The following is an 11,738-nucleotide window of genomic DNA, read 5'->3' as shown; positions in this document are numbered from 1 at the left end:
GCCCGTCGACGACATCGCGACAGCGGTGTCGGGGTGAAGGAAGTTCCGCCTCTGCTCCATACGCTCGGCGTGTTGGGCCAGACACCTGGTCAACTCCTCGGGCAGCAGCTCGAGCTGAGCCTGAAGCCCGGTCAGTTTCTCTTCCAAGTTCATCAGCCGATCCTCCATGCCCCCCAGACGTTCCTCCAGTGCGTCCTGACGCGTGCTCATGTCTGACACGATCTCGTACACCGTGTTCTGCGTCTGTTCGGGGGACGATTAAGCGAGTAAGTTTGTGTCGTAGTTATAGAAATATATATATGGATTGAATGTGAAAATGCAGGAGGCTAGATCTATGATAATGAAGATTGTGTTTGATACATTTTGTGTTTTGAGGAATGATTAAATGGAATAATTAAGTTTTTAGATTGTAAGATTATTATGAGATTTTGGTATTGTTGAAGACCGCAGGAGAATAGATTCGTCGATAATATTTTGTTTTTAATTAATCTAAGGTGAATATTAATTTCTCGCGAATTTTAAAAATGATTTCCATCAGCGAACTTTTCATCTCGCATCATATTATCCGTGAATCGATTTTAAAATTATGAAGCAATATCGATCGAAAGTTGGAAAAGATAACTTTTGTTCTTTTTAAGTTTAGCATTGAGAATATTGGCTTTCCGACGAGTCCATGCAATAGAGAAAAACGAGTTCAACGACGTTGAGCGATCAGAATCACCGTAACAGGCACTTGCAGGACTCGCGATGTAGCGAACAATTGAAAAGTTCTATGAATGGAGGATTAACGAACAACAAGCTGGAATAGATTGTATCGTTACGAGGGAAACAACATGTTTTTCACAGTGGAGGATAGAGATCGTGAAAAGGAAGAGTTTGTTCGATTTGTTGGCACAAAAGGTGATAGAATTCATCGACGAAAGCGGGGCCAAGGAAGTTTAATTGAATTCTAAGTTACTTGCGTGCTGATACCTTGGCCATATCCGTGATGGTGTTGGCATTGTCCATTAATTTTCGCTGATCCATTTTGACTTTCCTCAGCCTGAAAAGTTGGTGCACGCGAGGATTATAATCGTTCCCTGTTATGTAGGGAATGTCAATCAAAATATGTCGCGTGTACATCGACTTACGCGTATATAGCCAATAGAAATTTCCGCTGATGCGTTCGAACACGTCCCGGATTGACACGCTTCACCAGCCGAGTGTGCTTGTAAATTAGCCACGTCTCGCGTAACACGTTCGCTGCAGCGTTCTTCAACTGGAACAGAACAGATCTCGTTACTCGTGTTTGACGAATAGGTATGAGTTTGATGCTTTGATGTTCGATTTTGATAGATTATGATAGATGGGAAATATATTCATTTTTCAAAATAATTTCCATTCAATTCCGTAAATGATAATTATTCATTTCATTTTATTACCTAATTGAATCAATGTGAATATTTATTGTGAAATTTTTATCGAAAGATCGATAGATATCGATGAACGGAATGGAAATTGTCGCTACAAAAATATTTTGATAATTCATAAATTAATATACAAAAGAAAAAAATGATTTTAATTCTTATACTCTTATTCTAATTTTATTTTAGCATTGGTCGAATTACTGATCTTAACCTATATTAAATGTTCGACCACAATTGACTTGTACTACTTATGCAACTACAACGAGCTAATACATCATAATTCTTTTAATCGTTCGCATAGTATATTACACAATTTCGAAGCTTCAAATGATCATGGAATTCGAATGAAATTAAGATTCGTTAAATTTCTAGTTGCCGCCGATATACTTTATCTCTGTCGAAATTAAAAAGTAGAGACTCGTAAAAAGAATATTGCACACTTTCTGCAACCAATTTCACTCGCCGTTAATTGGACAAGAATTCCAATTTCTCGAATTCGCGATAAAATAGGTTGGCAATTTCGAACGTCCAATAATCGTTTGAACGTTTTGAAGAAGTTATTTATCTCAACTAATGGCTATGAATCTAGGAACGAATTATCGCGAAAACAATGGTTCCACGTATACTTGGAACACGAATTTCGTTTAAATCGTGAATTTTCCTTTCAGCTGAATTGACAGACATAACACACGTAACCATCCTTATTGCCAAGTTAGTTGTAATTCATTGATCACGGTAAAATTTTCGATCCAGAGCCAAACACTAACATCTGTCGTTCACACGTCTGTTTCTTAATTGCAACGAAATTGAATATTTCATAAACGGGATATTAACTCGTAAAGGTCTCAAAATCTCCCTCAAAAACTCGAAAACGTTCAATCCATCGATTATATTGACATGGACGAAGCGAAATGTCCTCTCCTTCCATTCTTCAAGAAAAGCGGATCGATCATACAGGTTACTCGAAAAAGAGGTCTGGTTTCTGACCTCCGTCATTTTTCTTTCTCTTCTTCATTTTTCACGTCTATCTTCTCGAATGGCAAGCAAGGTCGAATGCAGTCTTTGCCTTTTAAGATGCGATTTCCTTGTACGAGGAACGTCATATGGCGTGCCGATCGATCGATCGCGATGCTCTGACCGATCAAGAATGGACAGAAATGACAATGACACATTAGGCGAGCTGCTCGTTTCGCGTCCAAGTAGGAAACACGAGCCTCTCTTGTTGGCATTCGTATCGTTGGTCGACGAATCGTATTCTAGCGTTGAATTTCGAATAAGGGATAAGAAGATAAAAAAGAATAAATTTGATGTATTGATGATATACAGGGTAATCAGTTTTATCGTAAGTCAAATTTATTTCTTATTCTTTCATTTTTTATTCGAAATTTTCCATCACAAGGATAGAATAAATATAGCGGACGATATTAGTTCGATTAAGATCAGTGTTAATGAAGAAAATGTCAAGAGTCGTTTGTTCTAGTCGCTTGTTCATCTACAGAAGATAAGATAAGATGAAATTAATTGTCATTGGAGAATATTTTATTGTACCAGAAAGGATTCTTTCAAATCTTCGAACAATCACAATATAATTCATAATTAATAATGAATTAAATTAGATTTAACGAGTGAAAAATTTAAATTGAATAAATAATAAACGAACGAATGGATAATTAATATAAAAGATAAACGATCAAATAACGAATAAAATTTCAACGTTAATTATTCGTTAAATACGAGCTCGATGGCACAGAAGCCAGAACATCAATTGTATCTTGCCAACGATAATAACGGCCAACACATTCTTGACTTGTTTCCGGATTATTATTCAACGTTGGAGAAAGCACCGAGACACGTATTTAACGTCTAGGAGAACAATCCCACGCAAGATGTACGAGCAGATTGCGTCTTACCCTTTTCGTTAATTGCGTATCCATCATAAAGTTGTGAACGTGCTTCTCCGCCCTGGTGAGTTCGAGCTTCCGGGAAACAACCGCCACAAGCAAGGCCGTGCATCCGGCGCCCTAAAAACACCGTCAAACGTACCTGTGAACTGGAAACTATTCATTCTACGTTTAATTGCGAAACTAGCATCCCTAATGATTATAAATTAATTTAACTAAATCTTCGTAGCCTCTATTCAAGGGAAAATAATAAGGGATAAGGTAAAGCAGAATATATATATGCATATTTTCCCCCTCTTTTAAATTTGTTAAATTATATCTTATCGATTTTTATTATTATTATGAATCAGTTAAAATATTAAAATTAAAATATCTGAAGAAGAATGGACGAAGAAGAATGTTTGTTTTTTCTTTCTAATATTATTGTAAAATAAAATTTTTGATACATTTAAATGCAAGAATGTGTCAAATAGATTGGAAGGATAGCTTCAATAATTATTTTTCGATTTATTATTTTAACAATAATTAAATTATACAAATTGTCATTTGAAATATTTGTATAATTATATAAATAATTATTTCACATCGATAATTAATTTTTCATAACAGAAAATGGGTTTAAATCTCAATCAGGAAATTAACATGCTGCTCCATCATTTGCCAATATAAATCTTCTATTAAATATATTTCCTTTATTCTTTCACCGTTATTAAATTCAAAGTTATATATTAATTTCTTATATTCTTTCTTTCAGGACAATTTCATAGTGCTATATATTCAATATTAAAAAGAACTACTCTCAGAAAATTATTCGGAATTGGCGACGTATTTTCATCGCGGAATTTCATCGGGTGCAAAAAAGATTCAAAGTAAACCGAGTTTTAAAGTCTTTCCCTCGGGCATTTCGTCACTATTCGCTAACTAAAGCCAATAGTAACATTCGATGGATTTTTTTTTTTTATCCAATAGAAAGTTTCCAAAGTGACTGATTCTCGGGCCAAGGAAAACCTCTTCGTGAAACAGATTTTACACACGTAAGTGGATGAAATTTCACGACTCATCGGATGTCACGTGTCTCACGTTCGAACCTACTTTCCAAGTTTATTTTACGTCGCGAAAGGAGATCTTCATCTCTCTGTACTGTGATAAAAATTTTTGCTAGGTTGTTTTTTTCAATAAGATATTCAAAACACGAATAAGATTTTTTTATTTTTATTAAATTTATTTTTTTTTTTACAGTTTGGAATTATACCTGATTGACGATATTATATAACTTTTCTTAGATTAATCTAATATTTTTCTTGACATCAGGGGAATGCAGATGTGATACGAATAAGATTAGTCATGAAATAGAAATAGAATCGTAATTTGGTCGATTCTCATAAAAAATAATTCTTCTGAATCAATTTTTTCAAATCGCAATTCCTTTTTCGAAATAATCAAGAGAGTTCTTACATCCATCGATGTTAATATTGGAACCATAGTAATCATAGTAAAAAGAATAAAAATTGCAAATTTTTGTAAAAAATTTCAATTAAAAATCATCACCCACTTAAGAGTCACCGATCAGAAATCAAAATTTCTAAATTTCATATAAAACCAATTGTGATAATTATTTTCCAAACACTATACTGCTTTCTATGAATAGAGATTAGCTGTATAATTGTCTTTGGACCAGATTAATTCGGAAGAATCATCCATTACGAGAATCAAAGCGATAAATGCAAGCATTTCTGGATTATCTGGCGGACGGATACGTTTGTCACAGGAAATTTCATGGAAAATTGACCATAACGATCAAATTGATTAACGATTCGCAGGTTACGAGGCTTCGAAATAGGTGAATTAGTATTGGACACGGAGTGCAGTAACAATAAGGAACCAGTCGCATTCCCAATGGAGAGATTAGACCCGGTGTCGCGTTTATTGTCACGAAGTGTCGTTTCGAATGCATCGTAACTACACTTGGCGCGATGCTGGGATCAATAATACCGTGTTTTCCCTCTGTATCGTCGAAACCTACTGAATTTTCTATCGGATCTATTTGGAGAAAGGATTTACTGATTTATCTTCCTATCATAATTGTCATGAAAGATTCAAAATTAAATTTTAATTCTATTAAATTCAAAGGATCGAGTTTTTGTAAAAATAATATCGATATTTTTGATATATTGGCGAGGAATACAAATTTACACAAAAAATCGTGAAACGTCAAAAAATTATTAGGATATTCAAATATTCCGAATTTTCGATGATGTAAGATTTATATTCTCAATGATCGAGTGAAAATTTCTACGTGTTAAATTCATTGTTCAAAAATAAAATGGCGTAAGATTTTGGGAACAAAAATGTATAATAAATATTTTCTTTTCGAACGTATCCAAGGAATACGAAAGGTGCATGCAAGTCACGCGAGAATTTCTGTATTAAACGTTGCATCTTAACATTACCATTATTCCAGTGGAAACGGCTATACCTCGACCGCAATACGTGTTGGGCACGATGTCACCGAAACCGACGCTCAGAAACGTGATAGCAATGAGCCACATAGCATTAAGGAGATTCGCGTGCTCCTCGTCGTGAAACCTGCCGCCGCACAACGGAAAACAGGATAAAATATTAGTTGATATCCAACAGGCTATTATCGAGATATAGGTAAGCCTATAAATTTCTTAACAAGATTTTATTAAAAAGTAATTAACCGAATGTGAGCAGAATACTTCCTGCGTTTGATTAAAGAATCTTTGAGAAAACTCGTTTAATAATTCTTTAAATAAGAATTTATTTGGATAAGATAATTAAACGACAATTTATTTAAATTTTACTGAGAAACGAAAATTATTTGTTCTGGAACTCATTCATTAATTAAAAAAGTAAACGAATTTGAATAATTTTTTAAGTTTTGTTAATGGACGGACAGTTGATGTTTTAAAAACATATTTTTGTATAAAGTGTTGAATTAATGTAGATTGTGTACAAGGAGAAACATAATAGCCGTGAAAGTAATTATTAAAGTCTCTCAAGAGAACAACTGCGAGGAGCGTCTGACCACAGATGGTCTTAATCTACTTTCTCTTACGTCTCTTTCTTCCAGTTACTTGATAAATTATAAACCTCTCTGAAATTTTCTCTTATTGTCTTGTTGTACACATTTCAAAATACATTTATAATTCGTAGAAACATCAATACCCCTCAATATTTTCATACACGGTGAATAATGTTTGATAAAATTAATCCAAGTTAATTGTTTAATCCAACTACATCCAGACAATGCACACGCTTAATTTGCATCACAAGAGCAAAAATTTCGATTAAAAAATGATCGCACAAAATCGCATCACAACTTGCACACAGAATATTTGCAAAATCGATAACGAGTCCACGAGTTGTTGTCTCACTTTGAATTCCGTTGGATTCGTAATAAATGCGTGGAATAATAACTCTTTCTTTCACGTCTGGCCCGCGAAATTCATTATCGGAAATCGTTAAACCAGCCGAAATAATACTCGCGCAGACTAATAATCCTGCTCGTTAAATCGAGCCGCCCTAGTACTGATAGTGTTACAGGAGATTCCTTTTAGGGCGAGAGATCTCTTTTACAGTTCGTCAGAAGCCTCGATCCTGTTGATTTTGTCCGAATCGAATTCTCCCGGGCTCTCGATATTCGATACCTCGATTCTGTTCGATATATCACAGTTCGTTGCATTTTAATTTCGTTCTTTCGTTCGTTCGTCCTCATACCGCCGTTAATTTGTTCATTGGAGAATAGTAAAAGCAGGTTTTTATTGTTAGGAGTAAATAATAATTATGTACGGTAGAAAGCTGGAGGAAAAGTTTACAAGAAGATATTGTGCTTTTATTAAATTGTGTTATCATATTTAAGTTCGTCTTTATGAAATACGGATAAACTTAATCAAGATTTAATTAATAAAGATTCAATTAACGTCGAGTTTAATAATTTCAATCTGTTTAGGGAGAACGTTTCGATCGTATCACATTTTCACAATTGAATTTTATCTTACTTACAGATATTTTATGTGCAATGGTCTAATATATTTTCAATCTGTGTAATAGCCTATCCGTTCCGTTTAACGGATCAAATGTCTTTTCTTTCTTCTCTAATTTTTCAAATTCTCGCTGCCACGATTTTTTCAAATTACCCGACGTAACGAGTTTAAACGCCATTAAAAGTAATTCCGGCCGTTTCGTTTTATCAATTGGCGCAACCTTTTTCAATTAGCTGTCGGTATTAAGGCTTGTAATTCAGTTACGTTGCGCGGTGTTTCCGCTGAAAGTGCGGCTTCCTCTCGAAATAATTGAAACGATCGCACGAAAAATGGCGGAACTCTGGTCGGAATTTTCGAAAATGAACCAAGTTTTACCTTCTCGATAAATCGAGAAAGGAAATGAATTTGAACGGTTGAAACTTCTTTTTGAAACTTTTTACCAAAAAAAGTTAAGGACGTGAATCGAATCTCTATTAAGATAAAATACAATTGTAAATTGTGAAACGAATTGTAATGCAAACGAGTACGAATCAATCTTTCTTCACATTTTTGATAATTTTTTCTTGGCGTTAATCTTCATACCAGAATATTAAATCTTATCACGTTTCTTTTCTTTTTTTTCAATCTCGAAGGAAAAAGACACTTTTGATAACTCCTTTTATTTCTTTTTTGCTTGTATATCTCGGCATTAACGGTTTCATATCGCTATCAAATGCCCCCAACAATATTAAATCCCCTTGCCACCTCGTTCATAAAATAAAAATTATTCGAGGAATAATATATCATTTAGAAGAAAGTCAAGAATCATCCATAAAAACACGACGATAAAGGCGTGTAATCTAGCGGCTTAAAAAAAAATAAAGGGATAATCCTCGAAGGCTTGAAAAAGGTGAATCAGAGGTGGTAGGCTATTGGCCGTAACGTCTCACATCGTTAAAAGCAGAAGGGCGTTAAAGGTGGTAAAGATAAGACAGTTGATACCGTAAAACGAGGTGGAGGAAACGAAGGATTACCCTGGGAAAGAAATGATAATATTGTAGTTTGAGATTCGAAAATCTACCTTCTATTTGAAGAATCGTAATCATTCCAATCCCTCTATCTCTAATGTGCGAAAATAGTGAGAACGATATCTAATTATCGTAATTTTAAGGAAATTTCAAAGAAAAATTTCTTTTATTTGTTTCACAGAAATCAAATAATAATTTAATTTTAAAAAATTTGAATATCAATTTCGAATCTAATCGCTCGTGTCTTCCTCCGATGTTCTTGGAAATTTTACAACTCGTTCTTGATAAAATACAAATGCGAATATATCGCTATTCTCCATGCACGGAAATAAGGAGGTGCCGGGAGTTTCCGGTTGAGTTCTCTTCACACGCGAATCGCTTGCTCTCGAGGGAAGCATTCCTTTCCCTCGAGAGAGCGCACGTTCGAACTCGTGTCTAAAATTCTAATTTCGAGAGAAACTGGGGCTTTGGGGAAACGGAACAACCGGAAATGAAGGAATAAGTAGTCGAATGATAGCGATGGTTAGAAAATATTGTTTAATTTCTCTTCTAAGAAAAACTTAATAAATAAATATACATAATTTATCGTATTTTTCCTTGGGATCATAAGATTTTCCAATTTCAATTGTTCTTTTTTAAGAAAAATTCAATTTAACTTAAACAGAAAGTTTTATTCAATATAATTCTCGCTTTAAACAAATCAAATTCATAATTGACTTTTCCAACAGATTTTAACCCAATCTAACTTAACTTGTTGATAAGTTTCTCTTCTCACATAAATTTTCCTCTTACACACTGCTATAAATCCTCAAAATATCCTAACCTAAAGGATAATTAGAAAGAGTGTCTCTCTCTCTCTCTCTCTCTCTCTCTCTTCCTTTCTCTCTCTTATGGCATGGACTTCGAAAAGAGCTTCGACAATACGTACGTGGACAAAACCTATTCCTTCTTTTCGTCTAACGCATGGACACCGAGATAGAGAGAGAAAGAGAAAAGAATGGTGATCTTATTTAATGGCGGAGGAGCGGAAGGGGTCTATTCATCGGCGAGGGAGAAAAAGAGGGAGAGGCGGACGAGGGCTTTTGTCGGGAGCAAAGGAGGGAGAAAAAGGGAAAAATGTGCAGGCTTCGCGCTTGGCCGCGCGAAAGATGGGCCGGGAATCTTATATTGGCCTCGAAGATTGATCGTTTCGATGGCCTTTACGATTCCCTAAATCGGCTCCGCTATTTACAAGAGAATTTAATTATAGGAGGGCCGGCAATCTCGACGCCCGCAGTAAATCCTTCATTGTCGTTTTAACAACCGCCCCCACGTTCCATTCTCTTCGGCTCTTCGAACATTGATCTCGCCACAAGGATCTACGTGTTTGCCCCGTGTTTATCGCACGAGATCGAGGGATGTTCGTGCATTATTTATAGATGTGTATCGAAGTGTGCAGTGGATCTGTTTATTAATTAATTAACTCGTGCACTTGTTATTGACTCTCGTTTAATGGATTAATGGTTAACGTAGTGTAATTAAAATGCTTTGTCTTATAACTTTTCCAGTTATCGCCAATTCATCGATGAATGTTTATCAACGTGTTTGATGATTAATTATATTATTTGGTGGATTAATTTCTACGATTAAAATGATTCGATTCAGTTTTTTTGTTTGTTATTTCATTGAATATTTGGAATTCACTTTGAGAAATGTTTTGTAAAGAATTTTAGAGTTTTAGAATATTATAAATTATTTATTAACAAGTTATGTAAATATTTGATATAGATGTTCTATTGAATTTATTTAATTCATATTGGAATGTTGATTTTTTTTCAATATTAATTAACTTGTTTCATTTACTATAAATCTTTTTTTATGTTCCATAATTAACAATTTAAAGTCATTCTTTTTTGATTAATTTACCATTCCAATATCTATTAAGCCAATTATTTAACGAGTTTAAAATACTTTGTCACTTATATTGCATTAAAATTCGCAAAAATAATAATCTTTGTAGAAATTGATCATATTTATTAATTTTGTAAATCGAGGTATTTCTTACCTCTCGCACTGGCGTAACGTCCACGAGGCGATGATCCATAACGAGACCATGAAGACTAGCAACACGGTGCCCGGGCAGATGGTCATCAGTGTCTTAAGGACGAATCTGGTGTTGAAGTTAATACGATTCAAGGCCCCTATGCTGCGCGACGACGCGTCGGTGAACAGCTTCGAGTGGAGCAGCATAACGCGACAGATGAGGTAGAGTCTGAAGAACATCGGCAGCGAGAGGGTGACGTCGTACGGCACCCACGTCGAGCCGAAGTCACCGCCCTTGTTCGCCAGCTTGGTCGTCCACAGGAAGTAGTACTCCCCTGGGATAGGGTGGATCGCACAGATTAACAACTCGAGCGAAATCTGCGCGATCCTCTGCCAGGTCATCGCGATCCGCCAATCGTCCGCGCAGTTATCGATCATGAACAACTGTTGACAGAAAATTCCTTAATCGATTATTCGTGAAGAAGATAATTTTCCATGGAAATTAAATCTCTTGACTAGATATTAAGAGTTTTCAAATTTCAGAAATGCTTCTTTACGATTTTCCAAGAAATTAGAAGAATAAAATTTCAAATATAAATACAATACAAATACGATAATACCAATAGTTTTAAAATATAAGTACACAAATTGGAAAGTTTAATCATGACAAATAAAGTTAGAAATTTTAATTGAAAAGATTAAAATTATATTTAATCTTTCACATCAAAGTTACAAAATTTTCGTCAAACATTTTAAACGTTGGGGAAAAAGGAAAAAGAAAAGAGAAAAAAAATGGAAAAAGGATGAAAAAAAATGTTAAATTTATTACGCGTAACCACGATACCAATAAATCATCTCGACATCTTATTTTCGCGTCAATGAGATGCAACTTTGACACACTTTGATGTGGGTTTATTTAATGCTGCGATACAAAAATGCATGGGGAAGCATAAATAAGTTGCACTTATTTACACGATTCCCTGGTATCGTGCTTTTCGTTTCAATTGGTTTCAAACCGCGGTTAACCTTGTATCCTTTCACGATTGTACGATATCACTCGGCATGTCGAACAACCGCTCGATAGAATAAATAATTTAACCCCGTCGTTATTTTTCTATTCCCCTTCGAGGGTGGGGAATTTGTGGGTAAATGGGTAAATGGCGTTTTGCGAATACAAACGATATTTAATCGTCAAGGTTAAGCGCGTCGCAAAGATCGAAAGTGTACTTTTAAGAGAGCGGAACGCGGTGAAATATGCATAAAAATGGTTCATTGTCGGAGTGGGAATTACTTTTTTGCAGCTTTTTGTCGTCGAAGATGAGATTTCCGCTTTTAAACATTTAAAACTGTATTATGTGTAAAAGGATATATTAAAGGAGTAAAATTGAATTATTG

General features: G+C 34.9%; 1 protein-coding gene across 1 annotated transcript in view; it reads right to left on the bottom strand.

The window, feature by feature from the left end:
- LOC102670825 (small conductance calcium-activated potassium channel protein-like) overlaps positions 1 to 10,804 on the bottom strand; it is a 13,948-nt gene extending 3,144 nt beyond the window's left edge. Inside the window, exons 1-6 of the mRNA XM_031513745.1 lie at positions 10,366 to 10,804; positions 5,758 to 5,893; positions 3,317 to 3,427; positions 1,131 to 1,258; positions 973 to 1,042; positions 17 to 243 (exon numbers count right to left, since the gene is read on the bottom strand). Of these exons, the coding sequence (XP_031369605.1) occupies positions 17 to 243; positions 973 to 1,042; positions 1,131 to 1,258; positions 3,317 to 3,427; positions 5,758 to 5,893; positions 10,366 to 10,781 (1,088 nt within the window). The 5' untranslated portion in view covers positions 10,782 to 10,804. The remainder of the gene's footprint in view (positions 1 to 16; positions 244 to 972; positions 1,043 to 1,130; positions 1,259 to 3,316; positions 3,428 to 5,757; positions 5,894 to 10,365) is intronic.
- Between the last annotated feature and the right edge of the window lie 934 nt (positions 10,805 to 11,738).

The sequence above is a fragment of the Apis dorsata genome, unplaced genomic scaffold (assembly GCF_000469605.1).
Source record: "Apis dorsata unplaced genomic scaffold, Apis dorsata 1.3 scaffold_731, whole genome shotgun sequence".
Taxonomy (NCBI): Eukaryota; Metazoa; Arthropoda; class Insecta; order Hymenoptera; family Apidae; genus Apis; species Apis dorsata.
The sequence above is the reverse complement of the archived record's forward strand: the minus strand, read 5'-3'. Positions and strand labels throughout refer to the sequence as shown.